The following is a 24,226-nucleotide window of genomic DNA, read 5'->3' on the forward strand; positions in this document are numbered from 1 at the left end:
TTTCCCCGATGCTTAGCGAGAGAAGACATTGCTCTTGATGTTGATGAGATCCTTTGGCCAGACCCCAACAGATGGCAGGATCCATAAGCCCACTTACGCACAATTGTGTTTTTCTGTGTTTACAGTAGTGTATTGTTTATTTTTGTTTTATTTTTGCTATAACTGAATTTACTGTACTGTAATGTACACTACTATAATGTACAGTATTGAGTATTTCATTTTTTGGTTCTTGTGAAAATGTGCCTTCTGTGGAACTGAATAAAAACAGTGAAAATGAAAGACTGCAGTGTTTTATATAAAGTAGACTCGTGTGTTGCTGCTGATCTGAAAGTGTATTCATATGATGCAAGTGGGCATCATTTCGTCATCAGAGTGACATTTTGACAAAGGATTGTTAGGTTTTGATAGCAGAGTTTCAATTTGACATACAGTAGATGTGAATGGTTTATTTCCCAGTGTTGTGTCTTATTTGCTTGTGTGTAGAGTTTTGACACAATGAGCCAAGTTTTGCAAAATGTGTCCAAGCAATGGGCAAAAACTGTAACACAGCATACAAAACATTAACAAAATGAACACATTAACTGTCTCTCTCTCTCTCTCTCTCTCTCTCTCTCTCTCGCTCTCAGTGTGAACGTGTCTGCAGTTTCTTGGTGTTTAAGGAAGTCATAAAATGCTGTTATGGTGACACTTCTTTAGACCTCACTGTGGTGGTTACTGTGTGTGTGTGTTTACAGAGACAATGGTGTGCATTCTGCTTATGGCTCTGCTCCTACCTTGCATTTGCTGTGAAATGAATCTGGACAAATACTGGATTTCCTGGAAAACAGAATTCAATAAAAAATACAACACTGTGGTGAGAACACACACACACAGCATGTTGTCCTCCAATGACTCTAACTCTACACTGGTCTGTGTTACAGTGTAGAAAAACATTTAAAAAAAACTGAAAGTGAAAAAGAAATTAAATAAAATGAAGGAAATTTTGAAGTTTATTCTGTAGAGTTACTGAAAGCTCTATTACTATTTACTCTTGCTAACTGTTTTAATCCACTAGTCTAATAAATTAATTAACAAATAGATAAGCAAATGAAAAATTTTTTTGATTGATTGCTTTATTCCAAACAGTAAAGAAGATATAAAAACAAACAAAAAAAACCAACAAAAAATAAAAATAAAAAATGCAATCATCAAAACATCATCATAAACAAACAGAATAGCGTAGCCACAAGGCAGTAACATAATAATGTTTGGAAAGGATTAGGAAGAAATAAATAACTTATCAAATCCTAACCCTCTATACCGCCGCTAATCAAACATCACTTTCCACCATAATAAACTACATATACAAAAGAAAACATAATCAACAAAAAAAAAACATACCAACACATACTAACATGGTATAATATCGACCAAATCATATATATATATATATATATATACAGATACTTATGTTATGCATATATACACACATACAATACATATATACAGTACATACATATACACATACCTATAACTATACACATCCATACGTACACAGACACCCATATCATAATTATGCATATTATGCATATATATTATATACAATTATATATATATATATATATATATATATATCATCTCATCTCATCATCTCTAGCCGCTTTATCCTGTTCTACAGGGTCGCAGGCAAGCTGGATCCTATCCCAGCTGACTACGGGCGAAAGGTGGGGTTCACCCTAGACAAGTCGCCAGGTCATCACAGGGCTGACACATAGACACAGACAACCATTCACACTCACATTCACACCTACGCTCAATTTAGAGTCACCAGTTAACCTAACCTGCATGTCTTTGGACTGTGGGGGAAACCGGAGCACCCGGAGGAAACCCACGCGGACATGGGGAGAACATGCAAACTCCACACAGAAAGGCCCTCACCAGCCACGGGGCTCGAACCCGGACCTTCTTGCTGTGAGGCGACAGCACTAACCACTACACCATTGTGCCGCCTATATATATGCAGGTGGCACTGTGCCTGCATATATATATGCAGGACTATATATATATATATATATATATAGACCCCCCTCTCTATCCGAGAGGATTGTTTGGATATTCCTTGGTACTTTATAATTCCTTACTTTGTACATTACTAAGGCAGTTTTATATTCTATAATATCCCTGAATTTTAAACATTTTGAATTTAAGAATAGTGAATTAGTATGATCTCGGTAAGCAGCACTATGAATTATTCTTATAGCTCTTTTTTGAAGTATAGTTATTGCATGAAGTGAACATTCATACGTATTTCCCCACACCACTGAGCAGTAATTTAAGTACAGTAAAACCAGGAAACAGTAAAGAATGCGGAGTGAATTATAGTCCAGGATGTGCTTAGCTATACTCAACACAGATATGCTTCTTGATAGTTTCATTAGTATGTATTGTATACTGGGTATGTGAGTTCCAATTAATTCTATCATCTATTATTACCCCAAGAAATTTATTATTAGACACTCTTTCAATATCAACACCATCTACCTGTACATTTATTGCCCTATTTATTTTATAATTATTAAATAACATGATTTTTGTTTTAGACAGATTTAATGATAATTTATTTCGATCAAACCAACTTTTTAGCCTGCACAATTCTGAAGAGATTATGTTTTCTAACTCATTTTCTAACTAATATGTTGGTGTATTCTGATGGGTATGCCGTAGTGTTCGAGAGCGGCCCAGATCTAATCGCGATTGACTGAGTCAAAAGCTGCTTTAAAATCAATGAAATTAATAAACAGGGGAAGATTGTACTCAAGAGCTTGCTTGATGATAACGCGCAGAGAGAAGAGTTGGTCAATACAGGATCTGTTCCTCCAGAATTCGCACTGGTTTTCATGCAGGAGGGATTCTATGCCGTCCGATAATCTCAATACGATGATCATCTGGAAAAGGTTTGAAGCTATGCAGCAGAGGGTGATCCCTCTGTTGTTTTTGCAATACGTTACGTCTCCCTTCTTCTCTACTTTGATGATAACTCCTTTTAGCCAGTCTGAAGGCACTTGTTCTTGGTCCCAGACTCGGCCGAACAGGGGGTGGAGGAGGTCTACTGTGGCTTCTCCCCCGAAGTGAAGATCCTCATTGCTAATTTCATCTATGCTGCAAGCTTTGTTGTTCTTAAGCTTTGAGAGGGCCTTGCTGATTTCACACTGCATAGGGGAATATAAGGGTAGATCAATAAAGAGTTAGTCCGCAATAAGATTGGAAGTAGGGACAGAAAACTGAGAACTGAGAATGGGATTAAGAAGCTCTTCAAAGTGTTCCTTCCACCTAGCAAGTTTCTCATCTTGAGCAGTTATGAAGTCCCTGTCCTTGTCTCGAACTGTGGAGGAGGCATTCTTCTTCTTCTTTCTACCAGAGAGAACACTGATGTTATGCCACACCTCCCGTTGGTTGCCAAAAGTAGCAGCATCCTGAAGTTTTGAGGCTACATTTGCGGCCCAGTTCTCATCATCCTTCTGAACACTTTTCTTGACTTGCCTATTGATTTTGATATACAGTTCGTGGCTTCTCTCAGATGCCTTCAGCTTTTTCACTTCCTTGCGTTTCTCAGTGAGGCGCAAGGTTTCAGTGGAAAGATGTTTATCACAGAACTTGGTGGGTCTTTGACTGAGAGACTCATGAGAAGCATTGCGGAAGGCTACTTTGATGTTATTCCAGTCTTCGTCTAAGGAGTAACCAGAGGCAGGGAGATCTATTGAGTGGCGACAAAGGGATTGCCGGAAATCCTCAATTTTTTCGCCTGATCACAAGAGATCTAGGTTGGGCAAGGAAGAGTGTTTCTTTCTCCTTTGGCTGGAGAGCTTCAGCCACACTCGGCTGATCACAAGACTGTGGGTGGAATTTATGTCAGCACCGCGGTAACTTCTGACATCTAACAGGGAGCGTTTCCAGCGATGGTTGATGCAAATGTGGTCTATCTGAGTAGATGTGTCTCCCTTCGGTGAAGTCCATGTAGCCTTGTGGATATCCTTGTGCTCAAACAGGGAACCGCCAACGATGTACTGGTGAAGAGCACAGAAGTCCAGAAGGCGGTATCCATTGTTGTTGGACACTGGATGGTGAGAGTGTTTTCCGATAACATTTGGCCAGGCATCAGTGCCTTTCCCGACACGGGCATTGAAGTCCCCAAGAAGAATTCGAATGTCATTTCTGGGAATATCACAATGGATTTTTTCTAGATCAAGATAGAATTTGTGCTTTTCTTCATCATCAGAGACTTCAGTAGGAGCATATGCAAGGATGATTGTGAGATTCACTTGTTGATTGTAAAATCTTGCTGACATGATCCTGTCCGAGAAGGGTGTATATGAGATCAGGGACCTTCGGAGATCTTTGGAGATGAGGAAACCGACACCATATTCTTTCCTTCAAGTAGTCCCGGAGAAGATGAAAAAGGAACCGTTATCGAGGATGTCTTCCCCAGAGAGTGGAATGTGTGTCTCCGTAATTCTCAAAATGTCAAGATGATATTGATCAAAGGCACGTTGGAGCTGGTACATCTTGCTAGAGTTGCTAACAAGGGAGGTGACATTCCATGTGGCAATCGAGAGAGGTCTTTTGGAGAGACAAATCCCTGGATGCATCTTGTTGTACTGCACGTGAGATGGAGTAATGTGGAAGGGTGGTCGCTTGCATGATTGTGGGATTGCACGATTGGTGGATTGGATGGTTGGGTTGGGGGTGCTACTCTTAGCACCAGATGGTAGTTGTGAGCTCTGGGACATCGCGCTGGCAGCGTCCAAGTGGCTTTGACTGTCAGCGTTCATAATGGAACGATTGGAGGATTCTTCCAGTGTCACACTAACTAGATGAGTTGGTGATGATGTTGCACGAGTTTCGGTAGCTATGGTGGGTTTTCCGTGACAGGGGAGCTAGCCCGGTGCACAACCCCCTAGTATGGGGGAGGGGTTGACTGAACTTCGTCTGGCTTCTACCCTTCAACCAGTCCGGCATGGTTGAGCCTGCCAGGGACAAGAGTCCCAGCCGGCATTGCTCTAGGGGTCACTGAGACACACAAACCTTACCACCACGTTAAGGTGTCAGCCACGGTAACCTTACAATCTAACTAAATACAGATAGTAAACAAAGTAAATCAACAACACCCGGTCTAAGACCGACCTTCATGTGAATCAGAATGCATACATTTAAATCATAAATGAATTCAAATAAACAACACTCTTCATGTTAACTAGCTACAAGTAAACTAACGATTTTTGCCCAGATGCTAGCCTTACTTGGGGTGATTACTCTTGTTAGCGATTGAAAGTGAGACTTCTGTTATCCGAAGATAGTGTGGAATGCAGATCCAGGAAGAAGACAGTTTTGTTCCAACGCAAGGTTTTTGTTTGGATTCTTTGGGCGGGCTTTTGCAGGAGTGACGACAAAGCTGCGCGATGCTGGAGAAAGCACAGCAGGAAAGATGGCTACGGCTAGTGAACAGCGCGCATTTTACTCCGCTTTGGAATCAGTTTTAGAAGAATTAGACTTGGAGTTTTCGTTGGAACATGAGCAGGAAGAGGCTCTCCGCTCATTCCTTTTCAAGAAGGACGTTTTCGTGGTCCTAATACAAGTACTTCAGTCTTGTCAGAGTTAAGCAGAAGGAAGTTAATAAGCATCCAGTGTCTAATGTCCTTTACACATTCCTCAATTCTATTCAGCTGGTGTCTCTCATCAGGTTTTGCAGAGACATACAACTGTGTGTCATCAGCATAACAGTGGAAACTAATACAATGTTTATGAATAATATCACCCAGAGGGAACATATATAAAGAAAAAAGCAGTGGACTTAAGACAGAACCTTGTGGAACACCAAACTTTACTTCAGTATGTCTAGAAAAATCACCATTTACATCAACATACTGATAGCCATCATTTAAATAAGAGCTAAGCCAGGAGAGGGCCGTTCCCTTAACTCCCACAACATTTTCTAGTCTATCCAGAAGAATGGAATGATCAATGGTATCAAATGCTGCACTAAGGTCAAGCAACACAAGCAGCGAGACACAGCCCTGATCAGACTCCAACAGTAGGTCCTTTGCTACTTTCACCAGTACTGTCTCAATGCTATGATGAGGTCTAAATCATGACTGATACATTTCATGGATGTTATTTCTGTGTAAATATGAGCATAACTGCTGTGCAACAGCAGTTTTTTGGATCTTGGAGATAAAGGGGAGGTTTGATATTGGCTGATAATTGAACAGCTGACAGGGATCAAGGTTAGGTTTTTTAATCAGGGGTTTGATAACTGCTAGTTTAAAGGATTTGGGTACATAGCCAATTCTAAGAGAATAATTTATTATTTTTAGAAACAGTTCAATTACTTCAGGGATTATCGGTTTGAATAGACGTGTAGGTAAGGGATCTAGTACACAAGTTGAGGATTTTGATGCAGAGATTCATGAAAGTAGCTCATTTTCTCTAAGGGGAGTAAAACATTGTAATTGCTGATCTGATCCAGTTCTATTGTTAACTACAGGGTCACTTACATTGTCACTTAATTTGCCTGACCTTGAATTAGTAGTTTGAATTTTTTGTCGGATATTTTCAATTTTGTCATTAAAAGATTCATGAAGTCGTTGCTACTACATACTGCAGGTGTGCATGTGTCTATAGTGGACTTATTCCTGGTTAATTTTGCTACAGTATTAAATAGGAATCTCGGATTATTTTTGTTATCTTCTATTAGGGAGGAGAAATATGTTGATCTCGCAGCACTAAGAGCTTTTCTATACTTCAGGAAGCTCTCCTTCCACGCTAATTTGAACACTACCAATTTTGTTTGATGTCATTTACATCCCAATTTTTGAGTAGTCTGTTTTAAATTGCGATTGTCATCATGATACCAGGGTGCTAATTTTTTCTCTCTGATCATTTTCCTTTTAAGTGCCACCACATTATCTATAGTGGAAGATTGACTTTAAGCGTTCAGTTGCCTGATCAAGTTCTGCAGGGGCTGACAGTGACCCAATTAAAGTTGATGACTCTGGGAGATCATTTATAAAGCTCTGTGGAGTAGTTGACCTGAATGTGCATTTAGTACTCTGAATATATCAGACATATAGGCAAGAGCCTGAGGGCTGCTGAAATGGAGATCGGTGCCACACTCATGCACCTCAAGAGCTGGTTAATATTGGGACAGAAGACTGCCTAGGAAGACTAGATCCTGGTGCAGGCGGGCCTTTGACTTGACTTTGGGAATTTGGCACGTAGCATGGCAGCCATGTTGGAGGGCCGCTGCACATTCTGGGAGATGGAGTTCTGAGCCTGAGTTGACATGACAGGAATATATGGAAATTAACGCTGACTCGGAGGATACCATCATTGTTCTGAATAAAATGTGTTCATGCACACAACATTTCTTGTGTAAAAGCTCCTCCAAACAATTTTATGAGCAACTTTCTTATATTCAGCACAATAAATGATGCCCTGTGTGTGTGTGTGTGTGTGTGTGTGTGTTCAGGATGAAGAAGTATTCAGGAGATCTATTTGGCAGCAGAATGTTCTGGAAATGATGAAGCACAATGGAGGACACCACAGCTTCACCATGGGGGCCAATCAGTTGTCAGACATGGTATGATAACTTAAGTTTGATAATCTTTTGTAACACCTTCACTGGGAATGGTGGGATACTGAAGCACTGGGATAGGTGGGTTAGTTACTTTAGTAACTTTATTTAAGTTTTTCAGCTTGCAATTGAACACTTTGTCTCACACACACATACAAATATGGCTCTCTCTCAGGGAAGCTCTCTCTTCCTCTCTGCTTCCTCCCTCCATATAAGCCCTTGGCTGTCACTGCAAGACACACACACCATTAATTTGACACAGATGTCATCACCTCCATTCATAAACTGGTACTCATCCCCACTGCCACAGACTCAAGCCAGGGTGCCCTCCAGTCTGCAGCTGCAGATGTTGGGGCAACACCATCTTCGCCCCCAGCTTGCGGACCACCTCAAACTTAAAGGGATGCAGAGTTAGATACCCATTGGTGATCTTTACCTTGGCATCTGTCATGTGGTGGAGCTACTGAAGCAGGGCATGACCCGAACAGAGGGTGAAAGGGCACCCCAGCAGGTAGTACTGAAGGGTGAGGACCACCCACTTGATGGCCAGACCCTCCTTCTCAATGGTGCTGTACTTAGTCTCTCACACCAAGAGTTTGCAACAAATGTGCAGCTCTGGGTGCTCCTCCCCCTCCACCATCTAGGACAAAACAGCCCCCAGCCCTCTGTTCGATGTGTCACTATGCAAAATAAAGTGGAGAAAGAAGTCAAGGGAGTGTAAAAGTGGCCTACCACACAGTGAAATTCTGGTCCTCTATGACCCATCATGTCTACTTAGATCAAAAGGTGCAGGCTATCTGCTGGTACCTTGTATTGTGAAGGCTACATCAGGGGGCAGAGCCTTTTCTTACAATGCCACACAGTTATGGAACAGCCTTCCAAGTAGTGTTCGGGAATAAGACAAAGTCTCAGTGTTTAAGTCTCGGCTGAAAACATATCTGTTTAGTCAAGCCTTTTGTTAATGGTGTTTATGAGATAAAGGTGTAGATCTGGAGGGTCCTCAGACAGAGTGTTTTGGTAAACTGGGTTGTATGGATGCTGTCAGTCCCCTACTCGCTTGCTCACTCGAGTTTGTTGATAGTGTAGTGGCTGCTGCTTTATGTCCCGGGGCTCCCTCATGCTTGTGTTACCTTCTGGCTCTCCCCTTTTAGTTATGATGTCATAGTTAGTTGCCGGACTCCCTGCTTGTACTCCGTGCAATATGTATACTGCTCCTACTTATTCAGTTGACATTGGGCATACCTAACAACCTGTGGTTTTTTTTCTGTCTCTCTCTCTCTCTCTCCCCCACCAAATCTGTCCCTCTGAGTTACATGTCGGTCCTGGGATCGAGATGCTGACCTCTTCTGCTCCTCAGACCTGCCTGATCCATCCTGGTGCCCTGTGTCTGGTTGGAGTCTCATCGCATCGCTCCTGTGAAGGGCGGCCCCATGTGGACAGTTGGGGGTCACACCTGGAGGATGCTCTGGACTCTTGCAGCGGTGCTTTTGTGGCTAGGGACTGCAGTTGACTTGCTGACTTTAGGGCTGCAGTTGACTTGCTGACTTTGGGACTGCGGTTGTCTTGAACGGTTTTGCGCTCGGGTTTCCGTCGGTGGGGGGTTTATAGCATCATCAAAGCTGACTTTATGTTAGGACTGTTAATATTATAATCATGTTGTCTGTTGTTACCCAAATGAGGATGGGTGCTCTTTTGAGTCTGGTTCCTCTAGAGGTTTCTTCCTCATGTCGTCTGATGAAGTTTTTCTTTGCCACCGTCACCACAGGCGTGCTCATTGGGGATAGATTAGGGATAAAATTAGCTCATAATTTAAGTCGTTCAAATTGTGTAAAGCTGCTTTGCGACAATGTTTATTGTTAAAAGTGCTATACAAATAAGCTTGACTTGACTTGACTCTTCTGCTCCTCGGACCTGCCTGATCCATCCTGGTGCTCTGTGTCTAGTTGGAGTCTCATCGCATGGCTCCTGTGGAGGGCGGCCCCATGTGGACAGTTGGGGGTCACGCCTGGAGGACGCTCTTGACTCTTGCAGTGGTGCTTTTGTGGCTGGGGACTGCAGTTGACTTGCTGACTTTAGGGCTGTAGTTGACTTGCTGACTTTAGAGCTGCAGTTGACTTGCTGACTTTAGGGCTGCAGTTGACTTGCTGACTTTAGGGCTGCAGTTGACTTGCTGACTTTGGGACTGCGGTTGTCATGAATGGTTTTGCGCTCAGGTTTCCATCGGTGGGTGATTTATAGCATCAACGAAGCTGACTTTATGTCAGGACTGTTAATGTTATAGTCATGTTGTCTGTTGTTGCCCAAATGAGGATGGGTTCCCTTTTGAGTCTGGTTCCTCTCGATGTTTCTTCCTCATGTCGTCTGATGAAGTTTTTCCTTGCCACCGTCGCCACATGCTTGCTCATTGGGGATAGATCAGGGATAAAATTAGTTCATGTTTTAAGTTGTTCAAATTGTGTAAAGCTGCTTTGCGACAATGTTTATTGTCAAAAGCGCTATACAAATAAATTTGACTTGACTTGACGGTGCAGCCTTTACCTGGGTGAAAGCCCTTTGGCACAGTTCTGTCCACTGGACCGGATCTGGTGGCCCCTTTTTAGCAAGATCAGTCAGCAGGCTGGTGACATCTGAATAATTAGGCAGAAATCTATGATAATAGCCAGCCAGACCCAGGAACTGTCTCATGCCCTTTTTGGCCTTGGGTTTCAGACAGGTTGCAATTGCCGCAGTCTTGTCAATTTGGGGATGTATGTGCCCATCACCCAAGTGAAAGCCCAGATACTGTACTTCCACCTGCCCAACTGCACACTTCTTTGGGTTAGCCATGAGCCCCACGTGCCTCAACAACTCCAGAACAGCCTTGAGGTTTTTTGTGTGCCACAGCCAATTGTTGCTATATTTGATGTTGTTGAGGTAGGATGCAGGTGAAGGCCTTTGTCCATAAGATGTTGGAATGTCGCCAAGGCCCAAAATAACCCAAATGGAAGGGTAACAAATTGGTGTAAACTGAACAGGGTGGACAAGGCTGTTTTTTCATGGGATCAAAGGAGTCAAAAGGCTCTGCCAGTATCCCTTTGTTAAATCCAGTATTGGGGACAATGACCACCAGACTGCTATTCCCATTTCAAGCATGGCCTTGAGTTTGTCCCAGACTACAGTTTCTTGTGTTCAGGTAAGCAGTATTGGTAGCTACATACCACCACCCCTGAGGGCATCTCAGTGTGGTGTTCTGTGAGGTGGGTTTAACTGGCAAGGAGCAAGAACATGTTGGAAAACTCTGCTTGCAACTTGGTAACCTCCATGAGTTGGGATGGTGAGAGGTGGTCTCCACAGGGGACCGGAGTGGGTTGAGCAGCTACATTCATTTTTACCTCTGGCCCCAGCTCCTCCCTCTCTGGACCTACTGTTGTCAATGTCCTACCAATGCCCCTTATGCCCCTTCATTCAATAGTTTAAGCAGATTGAGGTGGTATATCTGCAGCAACCCACCTCTATCTGTTCGATTAATCTCATAGTCGACGTCCCCAAATTGCCATGTGACCTCAACGGGCCCTGGCCACTTGGCGTGCAATTTAGAGCATGACACGGGTAATGACATGAGTACTTTATCTCCCAGTGTGAACTCCTGTGGGTGCACACCCCACTGTATAGCTGGGACTGACATTTCTGAGCCTGCTAATAATTATCCTGGGTTAGATGACCTGAGTGTGTGGAGCTTTGCCCACAGGTCAAGAATGTACTGAATTTTATTTTTCCTATTAAAAGGTCTCTCCTCCAAATTTTCCCTTATTACATCTAGGACACCACGTGGCTTACCTCTGTACAATAATTAAAATGGAGAAAACCCCATGGAGGCTTGTCGAACCTCTCATACTGTAAATAACAAGGGCTCGAGCCGTTTATCCCAGTTAAATGTTCAAGTTCACAGTGTTTGTCATATGCACAGTAAGGACATGTGTTTTCATGCACAAATTTACAAATTAAGTTTTTAATGGTTCGGTTAAATCACTTGACCAAGCCGTCTATCTGTGGATGATAAATGTTTGTGCAGATTAATTTAACCCCAGTAACTCGTAGAGTTTGCCAAGGGTGTGTGACATAAATGTAGTGCCTTGATGTACATCTACAGCGGATTTCTTTTGGAATCTCACCTTGAGAGATCATTTTAAATAGTGCCTCTGCAATATTACACATGGAAATGTTACACAGTGGTACTGCTTCTGGGTATCACTTTGCATAGTCCTCTAGAACTAAATTAAAGTGATGCCCTTGTGCAGGCCAATCTAGTGGCCTGACTAGATCCATCCCAATTCATTCAAAGGGGGTCTTGATTTGGGAAAGAGGGTACAATGGCGCTTCCGGGATGGTCACGAAATTCACAAGCTAGCATTTGCAAAATGCTGCACACCACCTGTGGACATCCCTGCAAATCCCTGGCCAATAGAAATGGGCCATGAGACAGGTCAGTGTTTTATCCTGCCTAGGTGTCCTGCCATAGGGTTATAATGAGCCACATGGAATATGAGTTACCTGAGGCTCTTTGGGACTAACAACTGTGTCACCTTTTCTCTGGTCTGAGTGTCCTGCATCACTCGATACAACCTATCCTTAATTACTGAAAAGTATGGGCAGGTGAGTGCAATGTTGGGCTGGAGGGTTTGACCATCGATTACTCTCACTTGGCCAAAAGCATGTCGCAGAGTTCTAGCCTGTGCCTGCTCAAAAGGGAAATCCTCTTGGGAATCCTTAAGGGAGCAGAGAGGGCCAAGGTGCCCTCCCATTCTCTGTTTCGCTATGACATGGAGCTGATGGAGATGGCTCTGGGATAACCTCCCTGGCCAACACTATGCTAGGCTAGGTTCCCCCCATGACACATTACTGCAGGACCCACCCACCACTACTCTCTTGCCCTTGAGCAAGGTACCTAACCCCAGGCTACTCTGGGTATGTTGTAAATCGCTCTGGATAAGAGCATCTGCTAAATTCCATTCATGTGATGTAATAGATGGAGGGCTGATTGCAGCCTGAAACTCATTGGTATGTGGTATGCTCCAGCCCAATCAGGAGTGGTCTCTGGAGCATCAGGGAGCTGAACCACTGCTCCTACCTCTGTTGCATGCTACTGGTCTTGGAAGTGCCCAGGCTCCCTGCAGCACCAGCACACCAGCTCAGGCCTCACCTCTGCATTGGTGACTCAGGGATCACCTGAGGGAGAGGAGACACAGAAACACAAGGGGAGGAGGGGAGACCATTGGCTCAGTGAGCCAACTGCAGGAGCGTTGACCCTCGCTTCCATGGTGTGGGGACAGGGAGGGGATGGGAGGAAGGAAGAGAGAGAGAAACTGCTGCCAGAACTGTCACTAGATGGTCCTCAGCCAGAGGGATAGTTCTATGCAGTGATGCTGGGTGGTGGCACTTTCTGGCAGTCGAGTGATGACTTGCTCCAGTACAGCCGTGTCAATGATACCCTCTGTGTCGCAATCTTTCACCCTCAACCACTGCCCATAGGCGTCCTCGAGCTGCTGGATGAATGCAAATGACCAGCCAACTTCCACTAGGTTGTTGTGAGGCCTCATCTTCATCAGCATGATGTGTAGGAAGCCCGTTGATGCTGCAGTTGGGGTTCTTGCTGATGCAAGCAGGTTCTGGAATGTCTGGCAATCCTCCTGCTGGGCCTGCAGCAGTGCTTTGAAGCACTGCTCTTGCTTGTTGCACAGTGTAACCAGTGCCTGGTGCTGGTTCTGCTGGGTGGCAGTGAGGGCATGGATGAGCTCCTTAAACGGGAAGGAATCCATGTACAGTAGTTCGCTTCAGTGTCCTGGGTTTTGGCACCTTTGGGAGTGGTGGGATACTGAAGCACTGGGGCAGGTGGGTTTGTTATTTTGGTAACTATATTTAAGCTTTTCAGCTTGCAATGAAGTACTTTGTCTCTCTCTCTCTCTCACTCACACACACACACACACACACACACACACACACACACACACACACACACACACACACGGTGCGCAGGGAAGCTCTCTCCTCCTCTCTGCTTCCTCCATCCATATAAGACCTCAGTTGTCACTGCAAGACACACACACACCATTAATATGATACAGGTGTGATCACTTTGCCACTCATCTTCTCCGGCCTCGCTCTTCATTCACAAACTGGTGCTCGACCATGCCCCTGCTGCCACAAATTTATAATCACACAATCAGGTCTCACCCAGATGAGGATGGGTTCTCTTTTGAGTCTGGCTCCTCTCAAGCTTTCTTCTTCATGCCATTTCAAGCTTTTTTTCCACCACTGTTGTCTCTGACTTGCTCATTAGCATGAATTTATACATTTTTTTTTATTTCTGTAAAGCTGCTTTGTGACAATGTCCGCTGATAAAAGAACTATATAAATAGCATTTTTTAAAAATTACATTGAATGTGTGTGCTGAGCTACAGAAGAGTATTCTGTAACTAGGTTTATATTAATATCTGCAGACAGCAGAAGAAATTAATGCTAAGCTGAATGGTCTGAAGATGGAGAATGTTCCTGTGGATATGAACGAGAACCTCACAGTGCTGAGTGACTCCCCTGTCCCAGACACACTGGACTGGACTGAAAAGGGCCTCGTCAGCCCTGTGCAGAACCAGGTGTGTGTGTGTGTGTGTGTGTGTGTGTGTGTGTGTATGTTTGTGTGTGTGTGTGGGGGGAGCAATAAAAACTGTGATAGTTTACTTCACTGATGATCTGTGTATGTGTGTGTGTGTAGGGTATGTGTGGATCATGCTGGGCATTCAGTGCAGTTGGAGCATTAGAAGCTCAAATGATGAAGAAGACGGGTCGTCTGGTTCCTCTGAGTGTGCAGAACCTGGTGGACTGCAGTGTAAAAGAGGGGAACCACGGCTGTAAAGGAGGATTCATGACTAAAGCCTTCAGTTATGTTATACACAACAAAGGAATCGACTCAGAAGCCTTCTACCCTTATCAACACAAGGTCATAATTTAACTGAGACACAGACAACACCACTGACTCAGAAACGATGCCAGAGCGAGAGAGAGCTGTTGTGTTAATGTTGTGTATATTGTGTTAATGTTGTGTAAATGTTGTATTAAGGTTGTGTGTGTTGTTACTGTTGTGTATGTTGTGTTAATGTTGTGTAAATGTTGTATTAAGGTTGTGTGTGTTGTTACTGTTGTGTATGCTGTGTTAATATTGTGTTCATGTTGTGTTACTGTTGCGTATGTTGTGTTAATATTGTGTTCATGTTGTGTTACTGTTGCGTATGTTGTGTTAATATTGTGTTCCTGTTGTGTTACTGTTGCGTATGTTGTGTTAATATTGTGTTCATGTTGTGTGTGTTGTGTTAATAGCGGCGCTCCATAGTTAAGAAAATCTGGAAACCCACCGAGTTGATGTTTCATGGACACACAGGGATCCCAGCCGGGTCCATCCGTCCCTGCCCCTCACGATTCTGATTGGCTGTTTGATTTTGGTGGGAACTAGAAGCGCGAGCGTGCCTACAGAACTTATTTTTGTCTACAGATAATTTCATATTTATGGGTTGTTTCTACTGAGAACAAGTCAAACAGGGCAACACAATAATCATCATTTTTACACACTTTAAAAAGATGTCAGAACAAGTGAACCAAGGAGAGAAAGATGAAGTGAAAACCGGGAAGAGAAAGAGAGTTTTGACAGAGGAAGAAAAGGAACGAAGCGGTGAAAAAGTGAGAGAAAGGCGAAGAAATCTTTCACAAGAAAAGCGACAAGCTGAAAGAGAAAGAAAATGGGTAAAAAATGAATGAATAGAAATGAGTTGCAGGAATTTAATTCTAAATAGTGATGTTGGTTTTGAAATCACTGCGAAATCCTTTGGGATCTGACAAGTTGACCTGAATCCACTCAGTGTTTTCATGAATCATGTGTCTTATGTTTTCAAAACATTTTGTTATAAATCCCTAAAGCACACTGTAGTTTATAGGAATAAAAAGAATAATATACATGCGAGTTTGAAGAAATTTATCTTCTCGTGATAAAATTGAAACACATCAAAGCCCGTGGCGGCACGGTGGTGTAGTGGTTAGCACGGTCGCCTCACAACAAGAAGGTTCTGGGTTTGAGCCCAGCGGCAGGTGAGAGCCTTTCTGTGTGGAGTTTGCATGTTCTCCCCGTGTCTGCATGGGTTTCCTCTGGGTGCTCCGGTTTCCCCCAAAGACATGCGGTTAGGTTAATATGGGACGGCCTTGAGCGAGGCACCGAACTCCCAACTGCTCCCCAGGGGCTGTTAGCATGGCTGCCCACTGCTCTGGGTATGTGTGTGTGCTCATTGCTCACGTGTGTGTTCACTGCTTCAGATGGGTTAAATGCAGAAAGGAAATTTCACATGGATGTGATGAATACAGTTGTTCTTTCTTTTCTTTCCATCATCTGCTGCATGTTTGTTTTCATATGAATGGAAGCGCCGCTATTAGGAAGGAGCTTATTTTATATTATTGTGTTAAGTTTGCGTTACTGTTGTGTATGTTGTGGTAATGCTCTGTGTGTTGTGTAGGATGGGTTGTGTCATTATTCTCCAGAAGGCAGAGCCGGCTCCTGTTCCAGTTTCAAGATTCTTCCTCATGTTGATGAATCTGTCCTGCTGAACACAGTGGCTCACATTGGACCTGTTTCTGTGGGAGTTGATGCTCATCTGGCTTCATTCCACAGATACAGGAGTGGTAAGACACACACGCACACACACACACACTCAGACATACTGTACATACTCAGACACACACACGCACACTCAGACACACACACTCAGACACACACACTCCGACATACTGTACATACTCAGACACACACATGCACACTCAGACATACATACTCAGACACACACACACACACACACACACACACACACTCAGACATACATACTCAGACACACACGCACACTCAGACATACATATTCAGACATACACACACACACTCAGACATACATACTCAGACACACACGCACACTCAGACATACATATTCAGACATACACACACACACTCAGACATACATACTCAGACACACACGCACACTCAGACATACATATTCAGACATACACACACACACTCAGACATACATACTCAGACACACATGCACACTCAGACATAGACCCCGAAGCCGCCGCCAGGCGCCGCTAAAACCGCCATTTAGAATTTGAGCCGCCGCCAGCCAATAATTTTGTAAGCCAATTTGAGCCGCTATCTAATAAAATTTGGCTGAGCCACTAAGAATTGTGTACATCAAATAATGGGTTTATCCACATCATGAGCTACAAGAAAAGTGACACAAACATGATCAACTGTACACACTAGTAGTAACACAATAGAGACGTATAGGCATACACTGTAGAGATTTAGAACTGATATCACAGCACAGAGAGCCACCACAAGCTTGCCGTTGTGACTACCTGTCTGGCTTCCCGCCCCTCACACCGTTACCACGATACACTGGGGAGCCCGGGAACCCACCCAGAGCATCAATCGACTCTGATATCGACGAGATGGCTGCATTCTTTGCCGCTGCTGAGGGAAAGTGTAAAGGTATTTTTTTTGTTTGTTTGTTTGCACATCCAGGTTTTTCCGGGATTGTCCCGGTTTTTTTGTGGAAAATGGAAAATGTCCAGGAAAATGGAATAACCTTTCCGGGACACGTTTTGTCCTGGTTTTTTACTTCCTCACATTATCCCCATTGAAATAAACACAAATCATTAATGTTTCTCGCAGCCACTTAACATATTAATAGTTTTCACGTAAGCGGGCATATTGTAGGCAGCTACTTGTGTGGCCTCACCGAATGTTTGCGCACGCAGCCAGTCGCCGTTGCTAGGTGATCGTGGTCAATACAACGGCGGCCGCGCGAAATCAAAGATACTGGAATACCGTAATACCAAACAATAGGTGAGAGTTCCCTTGGCCGGTGCGCGAGTAGGCTGGCTGTCTACTTCCTATGTTCTGATTCTGATAAAGGCTGGTTCTAAAGCCTGGGCCAATTTCATCAATAAATGAATCATTAAATAAATCATTAAATATATCAAAAAAGAATGCCTGAACACTGGCGTGAGAAATGAATAAATCAGTTGTCCCAATAACATAGCACCTCTCTCTTGTGATTAAAACAAAGGATTAGGGCTATTTGGTATGATACGGTAGTCTAACTTTTAAAGTTCAGTTCTCCAGAGAAAAGGCTAAAACAACAACGAAGCAGACTGAGAGAAATTATATTGATTATATTTGTATTATTTTGATTTGGAAACGGAATGGGAGGAGAGACAGACGATGAGGGAGTCGGACAGAATGAAGTAGAAGATCCGGTACCTGTCAAAAAGAAAAAAAAATATTGTTAAAAAAAAATATTGGCGTCCAAATAAGATCATTCCTATATGAAATTATTTTTTTGTAATAATATTTGTGGTAGTGCCCATTTAAGGGTTAAGAAGACAAAATGAATTTTAACTAAACGCCTAACTGCACCAGTTGAACTGTTTTATTTTTAAACGTGAACATTCACATAAGGCATAAGCAGGGGCGTGTTTAGCCTATTTTTGGGGGTGCTCAAGCACCCCCAAAAACGAGCTCAGCACCCCCTAGCTCAGCACCCTCAAAACACTGCTTTTGGACGTAATTTTCAAAAATAAGTGCCCTTGCGCACTGCGCAATGAATGTGTGCGCGGGCGTGTGTGTGTTCTTGAATTCATCCGTTACGTGATAGTTCTATGACCAGTAAAATCCCTCTCCTCCTTGCGTCCCCTCTGATTGGGCTGCCTGTCCACGCGAGTGCTTGCTACGACATGGTGTTTTTTTTAACTGGATTCCACGCCGATGAGGAACTAACGTGGAAATAAACGCGGAATAAACGTGGAAACACTATAGTTCAAGCCAGGTGCCTCTGTCAGCTCTGGGGGCTAAGCACCCCCAAAGATCAGATGCTAGAATCGCCCCTGGGCATAAGGCATTGTAGATGTGCGTGTCCGCAGCCCTCAACCCCCGCGCTCGTACGTGCGCGCAGGCGCGGCCGCCGACCGATGTGTCCCGGTTTTTTACAACTCAGATGTGGCAACCCTATTCACATACTTCGAGATTGATAAAAAAAAAAAGTACTCCACCACTCTACTTTCATCATAGTACGATAGCTGCCAGTCCTTCACTGGTCATTGCTAGTGAGAGTAGATAGCTAGATGCCTTCCTCGAACAATCCAGATTAGCTTATTATTAGCATTGAACTACAATCTTGCTAGATTTATATTTACAATGAAGTAAGAGACCAGGGGACCTGTGGTAATTTGCTATTTATTCCCCCCATTTGTTTGATCCGTTCACCCGGATATATGCCACACAGTGACGTCCAGTATCAGCCATTTGTAGCCATAAACATTTTGGTGGCTGCAGCAGCCATTAAGGTTTTGGCTGAGTCAGCTAGCCAGCCAATAATTTCATCAGCCAGCCATTATCCTGAAAACAAACGGCTTCGGGGTCTACTCAGACATACATATTCAGACATACACACACACTCAGACATACATACTCAGACACACACACACACACTCAGACATACATACTCAGACATACACACACACTCAGACATACATACTCAGACACACACACACACACACACACACACACACACACACACACACACACACACACACACACTCAGACATACATACTCAGACACACATGCACACTCAGACATACATACTCAGACACACACGCACACTCAGACATACATACTCAGACACACACACACACTCAGACATACATACTCAGACATACACACACACTCAGACATACATACTCAGACACACACACACACTCAGACATACATACTCAGACATACACACACACTCAGACATACATACTCAGACATACACACATACACACACACTCAGACATACATACTCAGACATACACACACACACACACACACTCAGACATACATACTCAGACACACACACACACACACTCGGACATACATACTCAGACACACGCACACACACACACACTCAGACACACACACTCAGACACACACGCACACTCAGACATACATACTCAGACATACACACACACTCAGACATACATACTCAGACACACACACACACTCAGACATACATACTCAGACATACACACACACTCAGACATACATACTCAGACACACACACACACTCAGACATACATACTCAGACACACACACACACTCAGACATACATACTCAGACATACACACACACTCAGACATACATACTCAGACACACACACACACTCAGACATACATACTCAGACATACACACACACTCAGACATACATACTCAGACATACACACACACTCAGACATACATACTCAGACACACACACACACTCAGACATACATACTCAGACACACACGCACACTCAGACATACATACTCAGACATACACACACACTCAGACATACATACTCAGACACACACACACACTCAGACATACATACTCAGACATACACACACACTCAGACATACATACTCAGACATACACACATACACACACACTCAGACATACATACTCAGACATACACACACACACACACACACTCAGACATACATACTCAGACACACACACACACACACTCGGACATACATACTCAGACACACGCACACACACACACACTCAGACACACACACTCAGACACACACGCACACTCAGACATACATACTCAGACATACACACACACTCAGACATACATACTCAGACACACACACACACTCAGACATACATACTCAGACACACACGCACACTCAGACATACATACTCAGACACACACACACACTCAGACATACATACTCAGACATACACACACACTCAGACATACATACTCAGACACACACACACACTCAGACATACATACTCAGACATACACACACACTCAGACATACATACTCAGACATACACACATACACACACACTCAGACATACATACTCAGACATACACACACACACACACACACTCAGACATACATACTCAGACACACACACACACACACTCGGACATACATACTCAGACACGCACACACACACACACTCAGACACACACGCACACTCAGACATACATACTCAGACATACGCACACACTCTGTTGATGGGTATTAATGTAAGCTGGTTTGGATTGTTCAGACGCTGTTGAGAGTCGATCAGGACTCTTAATATGGAGTTCAACATAAAGGGATCCAACTTTCTTTCAAATAAATGTCCTTTAATCTTCCCATACAATTGCAATGTCACTGGTATTTGTATACTGTCTGTTTGTCTGTGGTGGTGTGTGTGTGTGGTCTGCAAGAAACAAATATACAATAAAGAAATAATCAGTAATTATGTTATGGATGTCCACTAAATCACCTTAACTGCATAAACACTGATACAATACATAACTGACTGACTTGGGCTAAATACAGCACTGTAACAAAGGGATTGCATCTATATTAAACATAATACCACTTTATCTTTACTGAAACATAAAGGCACTTCGTCTGTTCTTACTAATTGCCAATGTACATAACAACAACTGGTACAACTTGGTGGATTCACTCCATGAATTATCGTTCAGGCATACGTTACCACATTAAAGATTCAAACCATAACGGCACACCCAAACCGACAATCACTTACACATTCAGCACGAATTGGCATCGAAATATTTTAACTATTACTCAACTCAACTAGGCAGCATTGCTTACTTTAGAGACGCACACTTCGTGGAGGAACAAACAAAATGATAGAACACAAATTGACTATAAACTTAAAGTCCTAGTTGCATCTTCGAGCCGCGCTGCAGTTTTTGCTCTCTCCTCGCGCTATGAACTAGCACTATTAACTCGCGCTGCCGCTTAGTCCATGCCTTAAAGGTACAGTGTCTTAAAAGGAAAGTGGCCCCTTTTAACAGCCGCCCCCGAATTCACGGAGGGAATTCGCACCCAAAAAAAAAGGGCTTCAATCAGTTCTCCTCTGGAAGCACAGGAAGACTGATCAGTCTTGCTACAGGCCGAACATACTTCTTGTCCTTCACTGACACCTCCGCTGATCTGATTCTCTTGTCAGCTCCTGGGAAAACTTGAACGACCTTTCCTACTGGCCAGAGAGCACGGGGCAGTTGATTGTCGACAATCATGACGACTTCACCTACTTGTAGCTCCGCCGTATCGGTCCGCCACTTCTGACGAGCCTGGAGCCCTGGAAGGTAGTGCGTAAGGAAGTGCTTCCAGAAGTGATCTGCTAATATTTGGCTGTGTTTCCATCTTCTTCGACCCAACATGTCTGGACCCTCATACACGACCTGGGGTAGGGAAGTATCCCGCCGTCCCATCAAGAGACAGTTGGGGGTGATTGGATCAGGATCAGCTATATCCGATGAGGTATACCCAAGGGGTTTGGAATTCAAGATTCCCTCGATTTCAACGAGGACGGTGCGTAGCACCTCTTCAGATACAGTCTGAGCCCCTATGGTGACACGGAGTGCTGCTTTGAGAGAACGGATCTCTCTCTCCCAGCAACCTCCAAAATGAGGAGCTGCTGGGGGGTTGAAGACGAATCTGATTTGCTCGCTGGCCAATTGGTCTTGGAGCTCCGGATGGAGAGCGGCAAAGGCCTGCCGGAGCTCTTTCTCTCCACCTCTGAAGTTTGTGCCCTGGTCGCACAAGAGCTCATAGGGTTTTCCTCGTCGCGCTATAAAGCGCCTCAGAGCCATCAAGAAGGTGTCACCATCCATATTACTGAGTAGATCTAGATGGACAGCACGGGTGGTCATACATTTGAAAAGTATCCCCCACCTCTTCTCGTTCCTCCGACCAATCTTGATAACAAAGGGCCCGAAACAATCTACACCAGTAGAGTAGAAGGGGGGCTTGAAGATGCGTTGCCGCGATGGTGGAAGGTCAGCCATCCTTGGTGGGTTTGTACGTCCTCTCCATTTTCGACATGTGACACAGCTCTTCTGGTGTCGACGCACTGCCTCACGCCCATGCAATACCCAGTAGCGTCTTCGGATCTCGGTGAATACCCTCTCCGGCCCAGGATGACACAACTTCTCATCATAGTCCTGGATGATCAATTTGGTGAAAGGGTGCTTAGGGTCGAGGACGATAGGGTGAACTTCATCTGAGGCAAGGTCAGTGCTGCGGCGTAACCGACCACCAACCCGTATCAGACCAGTAGCCTCATCTAGCTCCGGGGCGAGCGACAGGAGACGGCTTGACTTTGCTACTGGCTTACCGGCTTTGAGCAGGGCAGTCTCATCAGGGAACGAGTCTCTTTGGGCCTGTTGCAGAACTTCTAGCTCAGCAGACTTGTAGGCATCCGCGGTGAGGGGAACGTTAGGGCTGGCCGCCCCGTGAAGCTGATGGGCAACAGCTTGCAGATAGTCACCCAAGGCGAGATGTTGCTCTGGATCTGGGAGCGGTGAGGCCACGGTTGCCAGGACCATTTCCGTTGCTATCGTAGCCCGTTTCAACTCGCACTCTGGTTCCTGAACTACGAAAGATGGTTGGTCAGGCCACTGAGCAGGTTGTGACTTCAGGAATGTGGGACCATAAGCCCACCGATGGTCGTCACACATGACTTTAAGAGAGAGACCTCTGGTTATATCGTCGGCTGGATTGTCCCCAGTTGGGACATAACGCCAGGAGGCAGATCCTGTCAACTCCTGAATCTCCGCTACACGCGTGCCCACGAAGACCTTGTAGCGGCAGGAATCTGACAGCAGCCAGGTGAGGACGGTCAAAGAGTCTGACCAGAGCATGCTGGAGTTGATTGGGAGGGTCAGCTCTGTTAGTATGACCTTTAGGAGCTGTGCTCCAGTGAGAGCCGCACAAAGCTCGAGTCTTGGAATAGACTGCTGTTTACAAGGTGCCACCCGGGACCGTGCAGCAAGGAAGGAGATCTTGACTTCACCATCTGGATCCTCGGTTCTGATATATGCAACAGAACCATAAGCCTGTTCTGAGGCGTCACAGAACACATGGATGTCTCGTATGCTGCTTGAACGGTCCATTCTTGGTGTAGAGTAGCACCTGGGAAGTGTTATCTCAGGGAGATGTTCCAACTCTGCTTCCCAGGAATGCCAGGAGTCCAGTAGCTTTTCAGGCAACTGAGGATCATCCCAGTCACGCTTCTTGTCCCATAAACGCTGCACCAGGACCTTAGCTCTCGTCGTGTATGGCACCAAGTATCCGAGGGGATCATATTGGCTAGCTGGAACCTTGTATATGTTCCTCATGGTGACAACAGAATATTCCACCTTGCGGGTCTTGTACGAGAGCGTGTCTGACTTACAGTTCCAGTGTAGGCCAAGGGCTGGCTCCTGTACATCTGTCTGGCCATGGCTACGCCACAGCTCACAGCTGGTGGACTTCACATCAGGGGGAAGGTGGCTGATGATAAATGGGTCATTGCTGGCCCACTGCCTGAGCTCAAAGCCTCCTTCGGCCAAAAGATGTTGGAGTCTGTCCACAAGGGCTTTGGCTGCTTCTTGCGAGGTAAGGCTATGTAGACAGTTATCCACATAGAAGGACTGGTCGATGACAGCTCGAACTTCGTCCCCTGGTTCAGTGGTATCATGCACGTGCCTCTGTAATGCATATGTCGC

The 24,226-nt window shown here is 44.5% G+C and overlaps 1 protein-coding gene across 2 annotated transcripts in view; it reads left to right on the forward strand.

Moving 5' to 3' along the window:
- LOC132882278 (procathepsin L-like) overlaps positions 1 to 24,226 on the forward strand; it is a 64,795-nt gene that overhangs the window by 31,464 nt on the left and 9,105 nt on the right. For both annotated transcript variants that reach the window (XM_060915574.1, XM_060915573.1), the window contains exons 2-6: positions 735 to 853; positions 7,505 to 7,615; positions 14,086 to 14,238; positions 14,358 to 14,582; positions 16,141 to 16,306. In XM_060915574.1, the coding sequence (XP_060771557.1) occupies positions 740 to 853; positions 7,505 to 7,615; positions 14,086 to 14,238; positions 14,358 to 14,582; positions 16,141 to 16,306 (769 nt within the window). In that variant the 5' untranslated portion in view covers positions 735 to 739. The remainder of the gene's footprint in view (positions 1 to 734; positions 854 to 7,504; positions 7,616 to 14,085; positions 14,239 to 14,357; positions 14,583 to 16,140; positions 16,307 to 24,226) is intronic.

Source organism: Neoarius graeffei, chromosome 2 (assembly GCF_027579695.1).
Source record: "Neoarius graeffei isolate fNeoGra1 chromosome 2, fNeoGra1.pri, whole genome shotgun sequence".
In the NCBI taxonomy this organism is placed as follows: Eukaryota; Metazoa; Chordata; class Actinopteri; order Siluriformes; family Ariidae; genus Neoarius; species Neoarius graeffei.